Source organism: Balaenoptera ricei, chromosome X, assembly GCF_028023285.1.
Source record: "Balaenoptera ricei isolate mBalRic1 chromosome X, mBalRic1.hap2, whole genome shotgun sequence".
Taxonomy (NCBI): domain Eukaryota; kingdom Metazoa; phylum Chordata; class Mammalia; order Artiodactyla; family Balaenopteridae; genus Balaenoptera; species Balaenoptera ricei.
In genome coordinates, this window is record NC_082660.1 from 99,356,998 (window position 1) to 99,381,474 (window position 24,477).

Genomic DNA, 24,477 nt, shown 5'->3' on the forward strand with positions numbered 1-24,477 from the left:
GTTAAGTCTGAAGTTTTGAAAGTGCCCATCTGATTAACAATTAACACTTAACAATTAACAATGGTTAACAATTAACACTTCAGAATCTGGCCAAATAATAAATTTTAAAAACAGTGTTGCTGCAATTCAGGGGTTTTTTCTCAGTAATTTTTACTTTTGTAAACCTTAAAAATTATAAACATGGATTTTTTTTTGTTTATAAAAATAGTACATGCATATTACCAAAAAAAAAAAAAATCCCTTTTGAAAAGTATAAAGGAGAAAATAAAGATGACGTGTAATCCTAGTACCAGCTAGAGACAACTCTTGCCTTCGTGACTTAAAAAATAATCTTCTCTTGAACCAAATGAGATGTCGCCAAGGACTATATTGTTAGGCTGTTTTTATCCATTATCTGACCAGTTCCTGTAGCTGTACTTGCTTTCAAATCTCCTTCAAGTGAGAAGCTCTTAAAAGCAGAAGAAATACTACAAAAATAAATCAAAAAGGGTAATTGACTGCAAAACCATCACTTGGGCACAAGTAACCTTTTAATATATTCTACTATAAAAACTCCACTTCACCATCTACCTCAGCTGAGGTTTGTTTTTTTTTCCCCCCTGTTGTTATTTTGTGAAAACAACTGCAAAGGTCTCCTTGACCAAAATACATATAAGCTGCTCTTCTCTAAAATCCCTGCAAATCAGACACCTTTAGCTTAGAAATTAGTTTGGTCTCCATGGACCAATTCTTGGCTTTTGCAGAGCTTACCAAAAGACCAATTAGTGCCAATTTTGATTCATGTAGGAGATGTAGGAGACTTAGGCATCTTGTCTATCAGGAACATAAGGCTGCCAATTTATTTCACAAAGGCCACTGAACAACAATCTGAAAACTTGTATTTTAACTAATAGACGTGCAACTCTAAAATACCTGGACTAGCTAATAATCATCCCCATGAACTTTGAAAGAATTAGTTAAGATTTTAAAATAAAGCATGGCTAATGAAGAGGTGCTCTGAAAAGCTATGAAGCCAAACATGTTTATATATCATTTGCAGTGAAAGAAACTGTTCTTACTCTAAGGTTTTGCAGGGAACAAGAGACAGCTCAGAATGCAATTAAGGAAAAAAAAAGAAAACCTATTCTCTGTAATGATTAATTATAATGAGCATTCCTTAAAAATTGAACATCCTGAAGCTTTCCAAGGAAAGTTCAGGCAACACAGGTGACCTTTAAATAAAAAGCCTGCTTTTTGTCAAAAGTTAGAAAAGTGCATTCCTACCATTTTTTAAAAGGGAATGAGGAAGGGGGTGACTTTACAGACAAGGAAACTAAAGTAATAAAATTTTCTTAAAACCTAGAGATGTGATTTAGTTTGCTTTTCAAAGGCTGGGGAAAAAAATACCTCTTGCAAGTGTACCCAATATAAAAATAATGTTTGCCTGATAAGAAACTGAGAAAAATCTTATACACATTACAACTGTACATTGAGTATCTGACTCAATACGGTGTTACTCAGTCTACAAGAGATTTGTTCCTAAAAAGTTCCATATGGGTTGAGCTTATGTAAATGAATTAATCTTCAAGTCATGAGGAGGATAGTAAAGAAACCCTATAGTGTGTCCTTCTGCAAAGGAAAATATCTATTTGTAAAGTGAATAATCACTCCCTAATATGTTTGCTTAATTTAGATTTATACATATAATGTTGACTTAGAGGACGATGCAGTAATATAATAGAAGCATATATGGTTTAGAATAGAGTATTTTTCTTCCTGAAGAAAATTCTTTTGTGAAAAAGAAATCTAGAATGTAAAATTTTAAAAACTGGACTATCTTTTACTTTGTTTCCTACATTTAAGTTGGCAATGGCCATTTTAAAAGTTAGGGACCTCTTATGACTTCTAAATGGCTAGCAGTGATTGATTCCCTGGAAGTAAAACGAAACAAGCCATTTTTAAAACGGGAGTCACAGCGTCACACTGTGTCAGCATCCAGAGAAACCTTAGGAATTATCTAGTCCAACTTTTCCAGCTTCCTGGTGAGGAAACGGAGATCCAGAAAGGTCACCAAGCTGGGTAGTGGCCGTTAGGAAGAGAACCCGAGTCCCCTCATTCCCACAATTCAGTACTCTCTTTTTATCAAATGCCAGGGATACACACACAGAGTCAAACTGTACAGGAAAGAGTAGACTGGAATGCAACTACTAGGGAAAGGGCTGGAAGAATTTATGGATTTGGGGGAAGAAGCAGGAAAACGTTCCCACCACCAAACAACACACTGGGAGGGAAGCAGGAAGCGACTGGAGGAGGCCTGAGAATGGACTACAGCAGCCCATTTCACTAAGAGTATCAATAGCCAATGGAAATTTTTATGCATTAAATCACCTTCTAGAAGTCACTTTACTTTGTTCGGCTTGCTTCCTCACTAGGCTTCTGATACATTGAATTGTTGATTCACAGCAAATTCTTTCTAGATGGCCAGGAAGCGTGAAGCATTCCTTTCCCAATGTTCCACAGCACTTGAAAAAACATTTAAAGTAGAGCATCAGGACAAAGACTAAATTACCATAATGATAGTGACATCTTATACAACAACCTCAAGGTCCCTGAGAAAATACTGTGAAAAACATTTTCTTGGATATATGAAGCCTATGTATTTTTTTAAAGAGGCAGAAATCTTCAGTTAGAAGAGAAGGAAAACATAGTGTATATCACAGTTGGGAAAAAATAACCAAGGGTTGGGGGTTGACAGAACATGTACCACTAGAAGTCATTTCACTTGGTGACTTTGTGAGTCATGCTAATCACCTGTGTATGAATGGGAACACTGTTTTCAGTGGAACATTAAGAGGATCTAGAAAAAGGTAAACCTTTAAGTGGGGAGAGAGGGTGAAAAGAAGAACATGAACTTCTAAAATATATGCGAGATAATGATGGCAGCTGATTTATTCATCTCATCTGTTTACTCATGAAGGTTGCTACAAAAGCTCCCTATTATTAACTGCAACTGACCACGTCAGAAATCAGCTGTGATCATTCAAGAGGTGTGCTTTGGAGGCTGCTTTCAAAGTGAAGTGCAGCTCTCTGAGTACCAGCAGTCCAGCAAGCTTGGGTGCTTTAGGGACAGAGTGAGACTAGGGGCTTGAGGTCTAGCTTTATAGTCTGGGGACAGATTTTTGGCGTCACATAAGGATCATGCTGGCCAGCCCCACCCAGCATGGGTTTATTCCATGTAAGTGTTGGGTGCTATAAAGGAACCATCTGCCTTAGGACCACAAGTGACAGCTGTATACACAGGTGAGATCTCAGTGATTTGGGGAGCTAGATATAGCAAAAAGTACCTTACGGTTTGTGAAAATGTCAGTAATCTATTGAAATATGATCTGAAGGTCTACTTCAGAATACAAAAAATATTTCTTCCTCATACCTTCAAAATGATCTTGTCTCTAAAGCGGAGATAAAAGATGCCTGACTACAATTTATAAAATATTTTGACGTCTGTCAGCAAATTGCTACATCGGTTCCCCACAGGATCACTGGTAGCATACTTGCTATACAAGTTCTTCTACAAACAAAAAGCTTATTCATTTATATCTCCCTGAAAATGAGCAGCTAGTAGATGACACACCTAGAATCATCCCACGAGTCAAAACTCCAGGGATTGTGATGTCATTGGTTTTATCTTCTTTCAGATCTTTAAAAGGAAGCATGGCTCCCAAATAGTGTAACTATACAAGTTCTAGGCTCTGTATCATTTTAGAGGACTCCAACATGCTGCATGAGCTTTTCTTTCTTTCTAAAATGCCACGTCTGTCAGCCATGCTGCCATTCAGAATTAAGAGAGTGTTGTCGATTGAAGAACACAGAACAATGGTGATAAGTTTCTGTGTTCAAACACAAGGCAGATCACTTCAGATTTCTCCCTAGGGGAGCAATTTTCCTCATTTAACAATCATTTTAGTCTTGTAGGTAGATATTTCTACTTATCAGCAATGAATTTTTTTCCCCAGTTCAATCACTCCTCATTCTTCTCATGCCTACCAGGGCAATAAGTAGATCATGATGCGGGCAATGATAAGGGAGGGACCACTGTTCCAATTTGTCTTTACAGCCTTTTGTGGCTGGCTTTGTTGTTTTTAATGACTACCCAGGTTCCTTGAGAGGCTACCTACAGACACTCATTTTAAATGTATAATTACTACTTTGAGGAAATATAACAGATGGAAGCATTACTGATCATTCTGTCAATTCAATAGTGACTTGAAATTAATTACATCCACTTGTGAAACCATTTATCAAACATTCTTCACATTATCAAATAGAAGCATTCTAGCCTCTAAAACAAAGTCTGATGTAGATCCTATTTTCCTACTAACTGCCATCATAAAATTAGAGACATGTTACCAGAAGACAGCTCCCAAACAGGCTGAGTTAAAAACCTTGGGTGGAGAGTAACTGCCAGCCCTGTGGCAGTTCACTTGTCATTTGAAAATTAGGTGTCTATTACCACTGGTCACATCCCTCATCCTCATGACCACAGGGATGTCTTTCTTGTTGCTGAAGTTACCTAACTCTACCCTTGGGGACTTCTAGACTTTGCCCTCTCCCTGCATTGATCTGGGCATTTTTGTCCCTTTAATTAGGAATTCTACTGCAGTAACACGCTGCACCGGTGGGGGTCAACTCTCAAACTGTACTTCCACCAGAAAAGCCCTATGTTAGAGGCTTCTGCTCATATGAAACATACTCATTACCAATCCCTGACTTAAAAATTCTCTATTGAAATTCTGTAATCATCTCCTGTTTCCCTCTCTGGCATAAACATGTATAGCACCTTGCATTTCCTGTTAAAACGAGACACTTATGGTGAAAAGGATATTTCATTCTTGGAAGAAAAGGTGTACCTATTTGACAGTGTGAAATTTCTCAAAGTGAAACGTATACCTTCATAATATAGACTGACACCTCATAAAGGAAATCCACAATATAAATAATTAACTTATATACAAAGGTAAACCATAAACGAAGACTTCCCCATAGTCCTCTTTTTAATAGTGACTGTAAATTTAATATGATCTCAGTTACATAAACAAATATGCAGTTTTATTGATACAAAGACACAGAAAAAGAAGAGAAATAATTCCAAACTATTAACAGTGGTTATCTCAGAATGGTGTGACTGCAAATGGCTTGCATTTCTTTCTTTATATTTTTTGAATTTTTAAAGTTTTCTTCTTCTTAGAATTACTATATTATTATGGACAGTAGGTTTAAATACATACATATATATGCATATGTGCCTCTTTATTGTGGTAAAATACACATAACATAAAATTTACCATTTTAACCGCTTTAAAGTGTACAATTCAGTGGCATTAAGTACATTCACAATGTTATACAACCATCACTACTATCCAGTTCCAGAACATTATCATCACCCCCAATGGAAACCCTGTACCCATTAAGCAGTCACTTCCCATTCGCCCTGGCAACCACTAATCTGCTGTCTATCTTTATGGATTTGCCTACTCTGGATATTTCATATAAATAGAATCATACAGTATGTGGCCTTTGTGTCTGGCTCTTTTCACTTAGCATAATGTTTTCAAGGCTCATTCCTGTTGTAGCATGTATCAGTACTTCATTTCTTTTTATGAATAATACTCAATTGAATAATACTCAATTGTATGGCTATAATGCATTTTGTTTATCCAGTCATCTGTTGATAGACATTTGGGTTGTTTCCACCTTTTGGCTATTGTGAATAGTGCTGTTATGAACATTCATGTGTAAGTTTTTGTTTCAACATCTGTTTTCATTTCTTTGGGGTATATACCTAGGAGAGGAATGTTATTGACATATGCTTTTTTAAAAATGTCTTTAATTCTACTTTGGCATTCTGTGTTTAAAGTAGCAATGCTTTTTCAGAATTATTAAGGATAACCCTAATAATATCATTCTTATGATAATACCATTCCATTTTCAATCACTGATTATGGTACATTTTTTTTTAAAGGCCAAATCACGTTCTTTTCAAAAATGTAATTTTCATCCTTATTCTTTGGGAACAAATTTCTTTTATGCTAAATACTTTAAACTATGATGAACTAACTGAAAAGGACAGTCTTTTCCTCTTAGCATAGCCATTCTAGCAGTACCTACATCACTTTCAAATGCTTATATATTAAAAGTACAAAAATATATGTATTTTGTTGTTGTTGTTTCTTTAAAAGAAGAGCATCACTAAATAGACATCAATGTTTAAACCTTAAGGGATGTATTAAATATACAATACCAAGTAGAAGCATACAGAATCTTCCAGAAATTCAAACTGGCAGATGGTGATCAGAGAGGATAAATACACCCTCAAAGAGTACACAGTACCAATTCTTAGAGTTCTACCTCCCACCCTCCCAACAGAAAGATGATACGTCTCATGAACATAAAAGCCCAATAATATCAAGGTTCATTTTAGCTGTAGACAGTACTTGATGTGGGCTAAAGAAGATGATGGTGTGCTTACCCACACCTATTTAACAACTTTCCCCAGAACACATGCACACACGTTTATGCAATAAACATTCATGTACATGCCACACATGCACACTTAGGCACACACGAATGCACGCCCTCCCCCCAGAACCGTACTTCCAACTCAGTGGCTGCAAGTAAGGGAAGAAGTGTTTTTGTAGCTCAATCATCCCTTAGGTGTCAGGCTTTTTCTGTTATCACTCCCATCCCCACCAATACACACACAGCACCCTGCAATTCAGAAAGCAGGAATAAAATTCTAGCTGGAGAAGAGGGAGTAGTCCCCTTAAAACAGTCAAAGAACCACCCAAACTGTAATATTTGTTAATAAGTAAGGGATATGATTTGGGACCATTTAAAAGTGAAGTACTGGGAATATTTCTATAATATCGGTGGACTTCTCTTTACGAAAAATTCAAATAGGAACAATAAAACCTATAGAAAACAATCAGTTAGGAAATTTTAATCCCATAAAAGATTTTACACACTCCAACTTTCCCAGGATCAACACTATCAACAAATTTTATTTTTTCCTTTAGAAAAAAATCTTAAGATGCTTTCGTGTTCTAATAATGCTCCCAAAAAACCCTACCACAAAATGCAGAAAGGAACTCTTTCATCCTACTCTCTGCAGAATTTTTTAAATAGCTCTGGCATAAAAACAATGTTTATATCACAGAGATTTTTTTCAATGAAGATTACGAACTTTATAAATGTCTTTTTCTCTGTGTGGAAAAACTGAATCGCAGTGGAGTAAGTTGTCCAAAGTCTCACAAGGAATGAGGGGAAAGCCAAAAATGAAATTAACTGTCAAGAAAGTGGTCTGTCCACAAAGCAAAATATCTCAGTTATCATGGGGGACAGTCATTCTAAAAAGGCAGTAGAATTAAACATGTTATATCATGATGATACAGTCATGTCATTTATGAGTGTGTGTACACACAAGAATGCCCTGTATATCACTGAATTCCCATTGTTTAATTCTTATAGCACTTACTTCTTCGTGCTTGTGTATACTCCTTTTCTCTGCTATTAGACTCTAAGATGTTTATGGCAGGGACCAAATCTTAACACTTTTGTACATGTAGCACATGCCTTGAATACAGTAAGCAGTCAGGTAACATGGGTATGTTTGCGTGTAAAATTTCATAGACATACACTCAACTAACTCCCCCCAACCACCAAAACAAATCATGGTGAGAACTTTGAACTTCCTTAACAACTCAACCCCACATACTAACAAAGAACAAAAATAAGATCAATATAGGCTACTCTGATAATCCCAACGCACAGAGACACCCTAGATATATACCCTTACCTGTTAGTGTGTGTAAATACACAGATTAAGGTAGCCAAGAATGAATTAGCATGGTTTACCTGTAGTTAACCAACACCCTGTTATTATCCATGAGCTGATTTCCCCAACTGGTGTATTATCCTAACCCTTTTGCTCCTTGTTTCTGTGATGTATCCTCTGATCACCTTAACTGCTTGATGGCAGTCATGCCAGGGTGCATTGGAATGGAAATAAGAGGAGAAATAAATTCCAATCAGTCCTGCCTACTACTTGTTAACAGCTTTTATGAGGTGCTGTAGTGAAGTAATAGGATAAAAATGAAGAGCAAATTCAGTTTGGGGGATTAAAACAACACAGGGTACTTTGCCTTTAAAAAAAAAAAGAAAGAAAAACTCCTTCGCTCACAATCTCATTGATCAGCTGTGAGGTTTATCCAAGTTACTCTCCACCTCCATTACAATAGGAAATGGGCTGAAAGAGTTATTTTCTGGGCCTAATTTTTAAACAATTACTCAGGAGTTACTTTCATTTTTCTTTAAAAATTCTCTATAGCCTTACCTCCCAGTCCAAATAATCACAGACGTCTTCGAAGTTAGTGAGCAGAGACACTGAGCAGAACAGCCGCGGCAGCTCGTCCCTTGTCATTGGGGGAAAACGGCTATCTTTAAGGGCACTGTTGAAAACAAAGCAAATATTAAAGCAATCACTAGATATGGGAGTTCTTAGTTTCAAAGGCAGGCAATCATTTGAAAAAGGTATGAGATTAAAAAAAAAATCTCAGGTGAGAAAGGTGCCCAAATCTTCAAGTTTATTCACAGGCTCCAAAGATTTTAGAAGTCGTTATTTTTGTTCATTCAGTAGATTGTGTTTACTAGCCAATCCTGTGACCAATTCAGTTGTAAAGAGTGAATGATCAATTACATTTCCTGTACAGTTATTTCCTTGTATGTTTCCCTGTTACTTATAGAACCTGACAATGTTTTATTTTACTTTTGAGGAGAATAAAAACCAGAGTAGTGGAAACTCGTGGGAAGACTTCTGGATCTAGCACTGTTGGAAAAAATATATACATATTTCACGTTGTTAAAAAAAAAGGTTCGTACTAGGTTGGCCAGTTACCATAGAACAGCATATAAAGAGTCAAAAAAAGATAATTTTATTTTCTTCAAGCAAAAGAAATCAAAGAAAATGAAAATAATCATGCAAATTACACACTAAAAATACAAGGATTTCAGGCCCCCTATAAAGGATAATTCAAGATATGACTCAAAAATTGTGAAACTTCAGGAAATAGGGCTAATCTTAGGAAATAAAATTATGATTAGGAGACCATTAATCACATCAATGGATTTCTGAGTACATCAAGTCTGACTGGACCCTGTAATCAAGGGTAGTGTACCACAGTGCCTAACTCTAGAAAAACCCAACTGTAAAGGACAAAAACGTTGGAAGATCGTAATTCTTCCTACAACAGTAGAATAGACAATGTAGAAAATACAGTAGAAAATACAAAGACACACACACACCACACACACACACACACACACACACACAGGCACTGTGTGTTCCTTGTACTTTTAAAAGAAACCACTTCCTGGTCAAGAAAACAAACACACCTCTGATTACACACTATATTAATGGCACTGCTGGCATTTGCGCCGTCGCTCTCCAAATGTCCTATAAAGTAGAGCCAGGCTTAGAAAATGTTTTCACAGATTAATCCTTAGAGGTTAAAAACTTAGAGCCTACAAACTGCTTGGGTCATAACAAAGTTCCATGACCTTTGGAAATAATTCCTTTTTCAGTGAGCTCCTCATTGTTGGATTTTCTTTTTTCCATCCCTTCCTTTGCATTCAGAAACTCACTCACTCTATTGTACAAATATACCCCTATGTTTGTAAGTATTTTCAATACATTTTGGTGCTCATTCTATCCTGCTATACAGAGGAAAATGCTTACAGAAAGATAGAGATGTTATATATAAAGCATACATGTTTTTCCCCATTCGAGGAGCCAAGATTAACCAAGAAAATCAGGAAATCTGTGATAATTCATACTCTGAGAACAGCACTTCACTACTTTATAATTTAACAACATAAATTTCCTATGGCTTGGCTTCTTTTATTTTCCAACTGGCAAATAAAGTTTTAAAAAATATTCTCAAGTTCTCATTCAAAGCCAATATAAAGACATATATGGTGTGTGTGTAACGTCCCCCCAGCCCCAGACCTGCCACAGGAGAGAAGTTCTAAAATACAGACCAGAAGAATCCCATGCATAAAAACCCAAAGGCCAGTCACACTTTCAGTTTTCCTTGTGAAAAGCAAAAGAGGGGAAAAGAACCTTATACATTAGAATAACATAAAATATAATTTTTAGGGTTATAGATTTTTATTGTGGTAATATACATAACATAAAAATTACCGTTTTAACCATTTTTAAGTGTACATTCCTATGGGATTAAATACATTCACATTGTTGTACAACCACCATCACCAACCATCTCCAGAACGTTTTTTATCTTGCCCAACTGCAACACGGTACCCATTACACACCAGCTCCCCATTCCTCCCTCCTCCCAGCCCTTGGCAAAAATGTTGTAATTTAAATACACTTTTATGATTTCAAATAATTATAGTAATATAGTCGCAAATGTTTTTCATATATAACAGCTTTATTGACATATAATTCACATACCATAAAATTCACCCTTTTAATGTACACAGTTCAATGGTTTTTAGTATATTCAGAATTGTACAATCATTACCCCATCCAATTTTAAAACATTTCATCACACCAAAAAGAAACCCTATACCCATTAGGAGTCAGTCCCTATTCTCCCCTCCCCCCAGCTCCTGGCAAGCACTAATCTCCTTTCTGTCTCTATGGATTTGCCTGTTCTGGACATTTTATGTAAGTGGAGTCATACAATATGTGGCCATTTGGGTCTGGCTTCTTTCACTTAGGATAATGTTTCTGAGATTTTATCCATGTTGTAGCATGTATCAGTACTTAATCCTTTTTTAATATATTTTTTTCTGTTTGATAAATTTGACATGTTACATTTTATAAAAGTACATCATCTTTTTAATTACCCAATAATATTCAAGTCTATGGATATATCACATTCTGTTATCCATTTATCTGTTGAAGGACATTTGAGTTATTTCCACTTTTGGGCTACTATGAAGAATGCTGCTATGAACATTCATGTATGAGTTTTTGTGTGGACAATAATGTTTTCATTTCTCTTGGGTAGATACCTAGGAGTGGAATTGCTGGGTCATGTGGTAATTCTATGTTTAACTTTTTTTTTTTTTTTTAAATGGGAATTATTTATTTATTTATTTATTTAGTTTTGGCTGTGTTGGGTCTTCGTTTCTGTGCGAGGGCTTTCTCTAGTTGCGGCAAGCGGGGGCCACTCTTCATCGCGGTGCGCGGGCCTCTCACTATCACGGCCTCTCCTGTTGCGGAGCACAGGCTCCAGACGCGCAGGCTCAGTAATTGTGGCTCACGGGCCTAGTTGCTCCGCGGCATGTGGGATCTTCCCAGACCAGGGCTCGAAGCCGTGTCCCCTGAATTGGCAGGCAGAGTCTCAACCACTGCGCCACCCCGGAAGCCCTATGTTTAACTTTTTGAGGAACCATCAAACAGTTTCCCATAGTAGCTGTACCATTCTACATTCCCCCCAGCAATGTACGAGGGTTCCAATTTCCCTACATCCTTGCCAACACCTGTTACTGTCTGGTTTTTTCATTATAGTGTAGGCCTCCTTTAATGAAAAGGTTTTTGTATCTAGCTCTAGCTTTTACATTAAAAAAATACACATGTTGAAGTTGCCATGCAGTTAATTTCTCAACACTCTGAGGCAAGTTATTATTTTGTTTATTTCCTAGCAAACCAGTGAAAGGTATATTTTAGCTCAGTGCAATTCAAACTATTTCAAATCAATAAAATTTTCAAGTACCTAAAATGTAACTGAGGATCAGGCTAGCAAGCTTTCCTCGTGATATGGAGCTGGTTGCTCAATCATTTGGGGCTTTTAAAAAAAGAATGTTTAGAACAAAGAGTGAGTGGGAGAGGGCTAGTGTGGCTAATAACATAAATAACAATCATGCCTCGCCATACCAACACTCAAATGTTTTAACTTCAAAACTCTGAAATAGTGAAGGTACATTAATCATGATGGAAACGGTCTGATTTTACAGAAACACTCATTCAAACAAGACTTTTAATTCTTGCATTTTTCATCAACTCTAAGTAACTTTTCATTAAATTCATGAATACAGACAAATTCTAAAAGGCAGGAAGCCCTCAATATCTCTAAATGCAAATTCCTAGGGAAAAGAACTAGCAATGAAAGCCTAGCAAGGATTTAAGGGATTATAAGAAAAAGATGAAAAATGTGGCTGGAGACTGACCTCAGAGCTGCTAGGCTGGTGTGGATGGCTGATAAACAAGAGGATTCAGCTTCTCTCAGCCCCGTTCTCTTTAGTATATAAAATATGTGATGTGGAAGCTGAGCCTTTAGAGAGGCTATGCTGTCTGGAGTCAGGCAGTGACTTGCTCAAGGTGACCCAGCTAGTTAGTGACACAGGTGGGGGTACAACCCAGATTCTCTGACTCAAGTCCGCAATTCTTTCTAGTATCTGTACCTTAGTTGCCACCTTTGACTGGTTTATGGGGTTTTTTTTAATTTTAAAATGAAATGCTTGCTTTACTAGGCAATTCTGATCTCATACCTGCAGTGCCTCTGCCTAAAGAAGATAAATAATAATTTAATAGCATTCATTAGTAGCCGAAGGGTAGATAGAGCTAGACTTCCTGTCTACTGGAAATCTGCAGGAGCAAAAAGGACTTTAAAATATTAATATTGTCCATGGAAAGCATTTTATACCAAAGTAGTGTCCGCCAATTTAAATTCTAGGCAGTCTAAGGAACTGACAAAGAAAGAGATCTTGTAATAAACTCGTATGAAGTTCTCTTTGCTACAATAGGAAGCCATTTTCTAGTGTTTAAATATTGCTAGGAAAAAAAAGAACACTTATGTACAAAAACCTGCGGGCTGCTCCATCACCCATATGATGGATGGCTAAGGTTTAAACAACAGTTTAATTCAATACCAAATTCAAATATATTCAATTCAAATTGGCATCCTCCCAAGAATATATTTCACCTAATTGAGAAGCAGCATTAACACCTGTCAAAGTTAATATCTAATGTTAAATAGCACTTTAATGAAAATGAACATTAAAAAAAGGAATTAGCTATCAAAGAATCAAAGGGTTTGTGACAGTACCTGGAAACTATGAGGGAAAAAAAACAGCTGAAAAGAGACAAAGCCTTAGATATTGTAAGGCTCATCACAAACAATATAGCATGCAACAGAAATTATTTAAGAATCTAGCCAGCTAGCCATTCACTCACTCATCCATTCATTCCGTTGCTTTCTAAAACACTGATGACCTTAATTGGTTAAACAGTGGAAAGTTACCAAACTGCCGAAGGGCTTCATAATTACAGGCAATCATTTTTCAGGACAAGGAAGTAATTAAAACTAAAATTAAAAATCCCTGTTTGGATAGGTGAAGAAAAGCAAATCAAGCATACATTAGTCTAAAATTAAGACAAAAAAACCCCAAAAAAACAGCTTTTTCACGAGGGGTTTCAATCATCTGGAAATTCTGCCATTCCTCATGTGACAGGTCTGAATTCCAGGAACTTAGAATACTAGAATCCTAAGCCCAAATCTGAAAAGTTATCTATATCCTCTCTTTCACATTAAGTAGCAATGTTAGCTTCCCACCGTTAAAAAAATAATAGACACAAAACAAAATGCAAAAAAGTTAAGTGACTGTTCATCAAACCTAAGGGTAGAGAGGAGCAACAAAGGACATGGTCATGGTTAAGGAGGGAGGAAGGGAACCTTATTCTGGTGAGAGCTGTGACCCAAAAAAGGGAAATTTTCCATTGTAAGCCATATGTAAAGTGTTACTTAATTGGGAGATGTTTTTCCCCTTTAGAGTAATGAGTACAACCTACCTGCTGCTTGATGAACATTGACATTAAAATTTGTTCATTGTAATATATATTTTTAAACATGATATGATGGGTAATTAACAGGGAATAGAGGAAAGAACTAAGGCATGGAACAAAAGGAAGAGAAAGTAGGAAGGTGGGAAAGAAAAAGAAAAAGGAAATATATGCAAGGAAAGATGGATAGGGAGAGAAAACAAGAAGCAGGAAAAGGAAGTGGGAAGCAAAGAAACTTAAACAAATAGAGACACACAAAGGGGCAGAGAGAGAACACAAGGAAGGAAGAGTGGAAGGGTAAGAGGGAGAGGGAAATCCAGTGGGATGGGTGCTGGAGGTTTTCATATATGTTATTTGGCTCCTATCCTACAGGATTCCCTTAGGCTTTAGAGTGTTATCACCTATTGCCCTCCCATTGGCTTAAAGTTCTTGAATTGCTTTAATCTCGAATTCTTAAAAGCCTCTACTCTCTGAGATGGCTACAGCTGCCCAGCAGGAGGGAAAAATACTCTGTGGGCTGCATGCTCTGATGACTAGAGCAATATTGTCAAGAATCTGCCTCCTAGCCACAAGTTCCTCACCTTTAAATTAGGAGACGAGGTTGTGAATTTGATTTAGTGGAGTGGAACTATAACTGGAAAATACAAGATACATGAAGAAACATACGGCTAAATGTCTGGCGTATATGGTGGGTATTCCTCATCTCCCTCCATGTAACATCCACATAATGCTTTCCCTGCAGACTTTCTGGATTTACTTGATACGGTTTTTAGAAACGAACTGCTAGAAACTGGTTTTTGTTTTAATTATTTTTCTGACAAAATCTTTTAAAATATATTCTACCAGAGTGTAATGGACATAATGAGTCAGGTTCATCTTTAAGACTCAATATGACTTGGGTCATTCATTACGGTACTGAAACAGTGCTCTCAATATAGTCTTGGCAATAAAAAAAAAATCTGTGGGTATGGAAAACAGATTAACAGTATGACCACCAGCAAGTTCCATCTTGGGAAATCTGAAAGCGTGAGATAGTCTCTACTTTTAAGAGAATGTAACACAAAAATAACCTGTCATAGACTTTCAAAGTTTCTAGGGATCTTGTCTCTGTGTTCTCTAAGTTAGGATACTATAAAACTGAACTACCTCTCGAATTGGATTAAATGTAAATTTTATTGCCTTTCTCGGAGAATCTAGAAAAACTTCCACAACCCTGAACAAGTATTATTTCCCCAGGGCCATCAAAAGCACTTCTCCAAGGTGTAATAACTGTGACTTACTGCCAATAAATGTAGCTCCTAAAAATGAAAACTTGAAGTCATCATTAATACATGAGCCTTATTTCACAGTCCTATAGAACACAGCACAGGAGAATGAATGGCTAAGAGCCTGGATTCTAGAGTCAGACATAACTACATTTGGATCCTGGCTCCATTGCACACTAACTGTGTGACATTTGGGCAAGTCTCTTAACCTGTGCCAGCCTCCATGTCCTCATCTATAAAATGGGGATAATACTAGTACCTTCCTCACAGAGCTACTGTGGCAAGTGGACAAAATAATAATACCTGCAGAAGTGCCTTACATACACCAGGTGCTCAATAAGTAGTGGCTGTCAAAGAACTTTGGTCCTCGGCATATTTGTTAAGTTTATGCCCACAGGGCTGCCTCCATATCATGGTTCTGGTGAAAAGAATGGAGCCCCAGGACTAAGATTGACCATTCAACCTTATGATGAGAAGGTCTAAGCAAGTTATCTGCTCTAGAAATTTACTGTGACCATCTAAAGGGGATAATGGCTACCCTTTCAGGTTCTGGTGTTTCTGAGAAGCCTTCATTTCATTTTCTTTCATTTTCAAAATATTTATTAAGGCTATATGCCTTTTATTAAGTGAAGAGCCACAGAGGATATAAGAATAGTAGATTACAAAATAATATATGAATATGTGTAAAAGACTTCGACAGGAAGGCTGAGAGGAATGGTCAGACAAGGTTTAGCGTCTTTCCTGGAAGGATCTGTTTTACACTCTCTGCTACTGGTTTACTTGTTACCAAGTGACCCAGAATTGCAAGTAAATTTACAGAAATTAAATGTATACACATTTTTTTTTCTAGTAAGAAATCTACTACATCAAGCGAGGTACTTCTTCATCAAAAATTTCCATTATCCTGCAGCCATGCATTCACATGTTGCTTTGTAATGTAACTCTTAGATTTCCTGAGCTAGGTTTTAAAAAATCTCCAGGGCAGGGATTGGCTTTTTTACTTCCATACAAAAAAAAATGTTTACCGAGAGATGTAGTTCCCTGAACGGTACTCAATTAGCCTTCAATGGATTTAGATATGTTATTCTCTATCCTACTGGATATGCTCCAGCAAAGTCCTTAGGAAAAACAAAACAAAACAAAAATACTCTCTAAGCAGCAGACAGAGAATGAGAGCTGAGAAGCTCCATGCTTTCCTCATCTAACCCAATGGTCTCCAAACTGTTCTGACTGAGCATTCTTATCAGCAGAAGTCTGAGCACACATCCTCAATATGTATATTTATTTATAAAATACATACGTGTACTACTGTCATGTATAGCTAATATATCCAAAGCATAGTATAGACTTAAATAAGTTTTGTTGTTAAAAAAACAGTGGGTATAAATACATATTTCAAATAATGTTCTTGATAATTTCCTTCTTATTTGGGGGCTGACATCTTGTCAGGTCTGATTAGATTATCTTCATTTTTACTTGATGACTTGGCCGACCAAGTTACAAGGCGACTTGCAGGAGAAGTGGCAGCTAGCTCCACCTTTTTCTTGTCCTTGCCTTGTGCTTGTAGTATGACTATTATCGTCACTCCATTGTTCCTTTGCAGGAATCTTAAGCCACTTGTCCATCCTGAGTGGCTTTATCTAGCTTTAGCTAACCTATGCACAATGGTCAAATGGTTTAAGAAGATTCCTGCAAAGAAGCCACAAGTTGAAAATAATACTACTTCAGTACTTTCTTATATTTTAGATAAAAAGATCATAAATAGAATTTCTAATCTTTTCTTCCTGCCCCACAGTGGATCATCTGGGTGCACCCCTCTTAGGAGACTGCTAATCTAAAGCTCTTAATCAAGTTCTAAGAAACTGGTCCTCCTGATATACTTAGACATGACACTATGAGCAAAAAGAGCTTTAAATACAAAAGAGCCAATATCTATGGAGCGCCTGCCGTGAGCCCGGTGTTAGACATGTATTATCTTGTTGAGTCCTCAAAACAACCCCATTTTGTAGATGAGGAAACCGAGGTTCACTGAGTTCAGTGAGATTAAGCAACTTGCCCAAGGTCACAAAAACAGGTAAGAGAGTTGACATTTGAACTCTAGGCTGCCTGCCCCTATGGCCCATTCTCTTTTCACAGCACCGCTTCTAGAATGTTAGCAAATCAACTTCAGTATATGCACATTCAGTCAGTTTTAAGGAATTTTCCCCCCAATTCATGCTTCTCCTGGGGTTTAACTGGATGCTTTAGGTTATAAGTGTGGGCAAGTTCTGCAACGGAGATAAATGGTACTTTTTTAGTGAAAGTTTTGGCTTGTTTTTGTTCTCTTCTTTCTCCATTTTGATCTTGGTGACTCAGAGCTGCTGTCATTGAAAAACATCTGTTTTATCTAAATTTAATAAGCCCTATTAGTGGGACACTAAGCCTTCCCTTATTCTGAAGCCTTTCCACAATTTGAAATTTAATCTACTGGAAGTCATAATAGCGTTACCAAAGTACTAGTTTCGGACATATCTAGGCTGGCGGGCCTGTTTCTGATTTTTAACTTTGCTTTTCCAACGTGAATGAATAAGCCCTCTCATACTCACCACAAGAGTCATGCAATTTTTTTTCCTTCCCTCTTTCCATGGTAATCAAATCTATAAATTAAACTCTGTAAACTGCAAAACATATGGTGTCACTCTAACTTGTGTGCCGTGTGTGAAGGTGGCTTGGTCTTACCCACGGGTTTACTGTCCTTTCTTAAACTCTTGTCAGTTCTAGATGGTGCAGGCCTGCTGAGAGCTAGCATGCTGGTTCTTATTGTGGGGGCTGTCTCTGATTTTCTCAGATGTCTCTGACAGGGGACTAAAGGTAACAAAGGAAAAGGGTTAAGTCAGTCTTGAAGATGAGGTCCAAAATCAACTTATCAACTCGGTCCTGCTGAGGAAGGGGGAGCGAAGGACTCCAGTCCTCTCCACTGCCTCAACCGAGATGTTTTTCACCTTTATTTTCCTTCTCTTCTTCCCCTCCCCCACCTTCTGGATGTTTTCCTCCTTTTCTTCCTCTTCTTACTCTACCAAGGAAAGGAAGAAAGAATTGTAAAATGTCACAAGAAGGAGATGAAAGAGAAGAACGGGGCTGGTGGGGAGGGATGGGAACATTAAGTAAGGCAGCTGCCATTGGGTCAAGATGACCCATTCCATTCCGTACTGGTTTTAATGTTCTATTTCAGCCTTCGGGAAGTAGATGAGTGATGGTGACAGAGGAAGGTACACAATCCACTGCCTGTTTCTTTCTGGGGTTTTAAGGATACCCTTGAAGAGCAGAAGGATGGAGGTTGGGATGAAAAGTCAAGGGCCTCACCCCCAGAAGCCTAGCTGCTTAACCACACAACGGTTACAGAATCAGTTTCTTTGATCTGTGTAATTTCCAACGACGTATATCTCTACAATGAAGCATAACTACACGCCTGTTTTTAAGGCCTCTGTAACTTTCCTTACATTCGTTTAAATGGAACTACCTTAATTTTTATCACTATGTGGTATCTTTAGGGGAAAGTTTCCTTTAAATCATTCATATCACCTTTGTTTTATATGATTCTTCATGGAATTTCTAAAGGGTCTTCACATCTTCTATCCTGACGCTCAAAACAGCCTCATGAAGTTGACAAGCTAATGCTACATTATATTAGAAACCACAATAGGTGTTCCTCCAAGAACAAGACCCCCTATAGTCACAGAGTCACGAAATGTCAGAGCTACAAGCACTTAGAGACCATCTAGTCCACACCCTTCACTTGACATCTGGGGGAACTGGAGCAGAAAGTGACGTGCCCAAAGTCACACAGCTACTGAGCAGTGGAGTCGGGACTCATCTGCTGCATCTCCCGACTTCCCTTGTCCCCCATCCACTCATCTTTCCTGTATTCTTTCACATGTTTGTTGACCAACTCTGTTCTAATCCAATAATACTCTACCAGGGATGTACGGAGTAGGAAGAAGAAAATGATGCCAAAGGCACCGGGGAATAGCTAGAACAATAAAGCAGTGAGCTTCCCAACACTGCCAGGCCCCTGGGACTTGCCAGCATGCTGAAGTCACGCAGAACCTACAAACTGAGCAGATAAGGGTGAGGGAGCAGCAGAGCACAAATGCTGTGCTGTGAGGGCAGCGAACGCAGTCATCACTACTGCCCTCCTCTGCATTTCTAATCCATTCCCTCCTCACCTCTCTTTATAGTAGGTGTTGCTCTCTCCTTGTTGTGCTTTCCCCTTGTTCTTTTCGCCCTTGCAGTCTGGGCCATCCATTCTGGCCCGTCATTTCTCCCTAGCTGCTGAGCTACATAGAAGAATCGCACAACAGGAAAGTTATACATTTTTAAAATAAGATATTTAATTCCCTTTTATCAAGCTCTCGCAACTAGAGAATCTGTCCTTGTTGTAAATGCCACACTATGTTCTGATTGTGTGTATATAAATATGTCAGACTATAAGCTCGTCAGGGCAAGGTAACCTCAATGCCCATTTTCCAGTAAATAGCACACCACCATGCAAGGATCCGGCACAGGAGAAATATGTCGTTCTTCATGTATTGCTAAAGCCCTCGGACTTTAATCCAATCTACCTTCCTGTCTCTTAACTTGGAAAAGATTTTTACTTTATTCCTTTCAACAAATGTTTAAAGTGAGGCTGGTCGAAGAGAAAAGGATATTTTAACGCTTCATCTCTTGCTTGGTTTATATCTTGATAAATCTAATTTTCAAAGGCAAAGAAAAATTTCACATGTATAGTTTCCCATTCTATTACCATTAAAAATTACATAATTCTCCCATTGAAGAGGTCCTACTTTGATTTTGTTTCCATGAGACAAGCACATGGGGTAATGAAATATGTTGGAAAAGCTTCACAATATGCTGTTGAAATAACAACAATTGCTGATTCTGTACTGCAGTACATATTAGGAAAACCACAATAGATACTAAAAGGAAACTGCATCATTTGGGGATGGAAAAAATGCAATGGATAAAAGCCATGCAATTTAAATTACAGTCATGTGACAATAGCTCTGTCCCCCACAGCAGCAAAACTTGCAGTGAATAAGTGGCAGTCCTAATGATTACTGATGGAAGAGAATACCTATGACCGTGAACTAATTAATGCAGCAAATATTTATTGAGTGCTTGCTATATGCCAAGTACAAGTCTACACATAGGGGCATAGTCTGTTCAACTGCAGTCCTGTGGAACACCTTCCCCCATAGAAGTTTCACTATGGTACAACTGGCGTTTACATGAGCAACTCAGAGTACCTAATGATAAGTACAAGTCTCAAACTAAGTCATGTGTTAGAGACATTAAAAAGAGAGAGAGAGAGAGAGAAAGAGAACGGCACTTAAACTCACAGTGCCGTACTACTTTTAACTTTATGGATACTAGGCTACGTATAGAGAATCTACTAGGCTAAGAAAAACCCTACAGAAACTCAAAAACTAGGTTTTTGACTACTTACACCTATGCGTGTGTTATATGTATAATTTCATTGGACCGTCAGCTCCTTGAGTGTGATGATGATGATGTGCCCACTTCTGCCCACCACTGTATACCCGGTGCCCAGCATGCAGTAGCTAGTGAGTCAATATTTAATGAGTGAAAGAAAGAACATAGGAAGGTAGTCTCACATCATTGCATATTTAATAAACATCTATTGGCAATATAATAAACATTAAATGGCCCCACTGGTTATAGTTTATTAAACAGTCAACATTCCCCTATACTCTAAATAATATCCTTTTATCCATCAACTTAAAAACTGTCCACTAAAGTGTGTTTTCCTCTGTTTAGTATCTATTAAATGCTGTTCATTTAGAAGGTGGTAACTGGTGTTTTGAGTCTTTAGTTAGATTACCGTGCATTCACAGTGCAGCACAGTTTGGCGACATTTTTCAATCTAGAACTCATAGACTGCTATAAATAGATAATAATCTACTTCCATGATAGAGTTACAGAGTTGCTTTGATCTCACAGGCCTTCCCTCCCCCCCACACCCCACCCCACCCCCCGCAGAAAACACAGATGCTTTGCAACCTGGAAGAGCTCAGTGGCCTCTTATGTTTGTGCAGTGATTATTACTACTATTTTGCTGTAGTTTGGAACATATAGGGACCCATATTACTCATCTATTTTTTTATGCCTTTCACACCTTCTTATAAAGGAACATCTTATGAACTGGATGAATCACAAGTCAGCAAGGGCAGGCATAGAAAAAAGAAGCACAAGATAACAGTCTCTCTAAATGAACATGGGTCTAAAAGAAATCAGATGTCAGTTCACAAATTAAAAAAAAATCCTCTGCCTACTCTTCCGGTTCTCTGTGGGATTTCAGGTGAGTAAGCGTCTACGGGGGAAAGGGGACTTGTTGGAAATCAACCCTCAGAGGCAATGAGAATGATCTAGAGGGAGAAGAGCTGACTCTGGAGAAGATGGGTGGACCTGTGATGCCCCTCTGGTGGGGCTGGCAGAACACTCGTCAACTGAGACATTCTGACAACCCACCGGGCTGATGGGGGTTAAAGAATTAGTACGCACCAGCACAGATTCCCTCAATCACATTAGACTTTAACATTCCCAGGTCTGGTTTGCCTTTTACAAGAAATAATGGTTTAGAATGCTGCTCAGAGCCTGCTCCACAAATCTGAGAGGCCAAGTTATAGCACCTCATTTTCCTTTGCTCTCCCTCCCCCATGTAACTAAAAGCCACTTCTTAGACTTTGGTAAACAAAGTGAAGGAAACTGAGAGAGTATTTTCTGTGGACTTAACTTTCCTGGAAATAATTATCAGTGATGGAAAACAAACTCTTCGTAGCAGAATAAAACGTCATTAATTTGAGCTCCACTAATTCAAAATCTGTGCTAATTCAAACAGACCTAGGCTGACAGGAAAAGAAGGGTCTGCTCCGCTAAGCAAATCAACTTTGTAATTAAGGTTGGAAGAGAAGTACAGGACTGGCTGAAAGAGAAACTATTTTCAGAACTTTAGAATTAACCATCTGCGTGCACTGTAACATCATAATTACACATTTGTGTGTGTGTGTGTGTGTATATATGAAAAAGCAGATCTCTGGAAGACTTCTATTTAATAACACTCAGCCCATTTGGAGTTACCTGTGTCACTAAATCAAGCAGAACTATTTTTAAAAGAAATATTGCATTCATTCTTTATTGATCATTCTGGACTTCCTGCAATTATTTTGAATTTGGGAGCTCTGACTTCTACTTTGGTGTTGCTAGGCTACTCGCCTACAGTTGTGGTCACGGTCAAAGACCTCTGAGTACAAGTCTTCACGGGAGATCACTAGTCACTGAATCAGAAATATGGCCCAAGCCTCCTGACTGAGTTCAATCACTTCCTTACTGTCTGACCTAAAGAAGTCACCAACTTTTAATACCTTGGGTTACATCTAGCTATAAAACAGGGGGGAGAGAGAACAACAACAACAAAAAGAAGCCTTATATCCCTTAGATTAGAGGCCTACACACCAGAACAAACAAAATCAAAGGGAAAGCAACAAAGTCCTTGGGAAACCTAAATACTCAGTCATTATGAAACAAATATCAAATGAAAGTCCAACAAAGTAGCATCACTCTCCAAAGGAAGTACTCCTGAGGCTGTTACTCCTCACACCTCCATACTGGCTCTAACTTCACTAGCACAGGGCAGACTTCCAGCTCCCTCTGTGAACATGGCTCACTGCCTGAGAGGCCTGGTTACCTTGTCACAAGTTTAGGTATGACCACTCTAATAATATTGTAAGTTCCCGGATTCCTACCAGTTTCCCTTAAGCACAAGACACGCAGAACTAGCACATCATGGGTGGCTACACTACTAATTTCGCTTGGGTTGAGGTGATAAGACTCCCTCTTTTCATATACAGAACTGTAAATCAGAGCAGTAGGATTTTTTTTTTTTTAAAAGGTGCCCAAATTTCTAGTTTCTATAGAGACTCTGAAAATACCAGAACCACGAAATGTGTTTGCTTAAGAAAATTTGGGACACTAAAATTGATAGGTGTCCCACAAGAATACTGAATAAAATAATCATAGGTCAATGTTCCAACAAAAGTGAAATGCTAGCCAGTAAATTTTATAGGGAAAAATGTTCTTTGAAATGGTTTTGGGCAAGAAAGTCTATACTCTCTTTTTTTAAAAAAAATTTATTTTATATTAGAGTATAGTTGATTTACAATGTTGTGTTAGTTTTAGGTGTACAGCAAAGTGATTCAGTTATACATATATATATATCCATTCTTTCTCAGATTCTTTTCCCATATAGGTTATTACAGAATACTGAGTAGAGTTCCCTGTGCTATACAGTAGGTCCTTGTTGATTATCTATTTTTTATATAGTAGCCTGTGTATGTTAATCCCAAACTCCTAATTTACATACTCTCTTTTAAAACACAGGTCTCTTAATGCAAATCAAAACTACAATGAGGTTTCACCTCACTCTGGTCAGAAGGGCCATCATTAAAAAGTCTACAAATAACAAATGCTGGAGAGGGTGTGGAGAAAAGGGAACCCTCCTACACTGCTGGTGGGAATGTAAATTGGTGCAGCTACTATGGAAAATAGTATGGAGGTTCCTTTAAAAAGTAAAAATAGAGTTGCCATATGATCCTGCAATCCCACTCCTGGGCATATATCCAGAGAAAACTGTAATTTGAAAAGATACATGCACCCCAATGTTCATAGCGGCACTATTTACAATAGCCAAGACATGGAAGCAACCTAAATGTCCATCGACAGAGGAATGGATAAAGAAGATGTGGTATATATATATATATATATATATACAATGGAATACTACTCAGCCATAAAAAAGAATGAAATAATGCCATTTGCAGCAACATGGATGGCCCTAGAGATTATCATACTAAGTGAAGTAAGTCAGACAGAGGAAGATAAATATCATATGATATCACTTATATGTGGAATCTAAAAAAATGATACAAATGAACTTATTTACAAAACAGAAACAGACTCACAGACATAGAAAACAAACTTGTGGTTACCAAAGGGGAAAGGGGATGGGGAGGGATAAATTAGGAGTTTGGGATTAGCAAATACAAACTACTATATATGAAATAAACAACAAGGTTCTACTGTATAGCACAGGGAACTATATTCAATATCCTGTAATAAACCATAATGGAAAAGAATATGAAGAAGAATATGTATATATATGTACAAGTGAATCACTCTGCTGTACACCAGAAACTAACACAACATTGTAAATCAACTATACTTCAATTTAAACAAAAAACAAACGATCAAACAAACAAAAAACCATAGGTCTCTTTATCTACTGGGTTGATCATCTGTGTCAATCTCTGTATC

At 37.7% G+C, this 24,477-nt stretch overlaps 1 protein-coding gene across 2 annotated transcripts in view; it reads right to left on the reverse strand.

The window, feature by feature from the left end:
- The window catches only part of AMMECR1 (AMMECR nuclear protein 1), a 115,703-nt gene that overhangs the window by 13,472 nt on the left and 77,754 nt on the right, over window positions 1-24,477 (reverse strand). The window contains exons 3-4 of one of the 2 annotated variants that reach the window (XR_009500232.1): window positions 8,369-8,483; window positions 2,368-2,501 (exon numbers count right to left, since the gene is read on the reverse strand). Coding sequence is in view for 1 of the 2 variants with exons in the window: in XM_059911037.1 (XP_059767020.1) it covers window positions 8,369-8,483 (115 nt within the window). In the remaining variant the exon portion in view is untranslated. The remainder of the gene's footprint in view (window positions 1-2,367; window positions 2,502-8,368; window positions 8,484-24,477) is intronic. The other variant, XM_059911037.1, reaches the window with a different exon arrangement.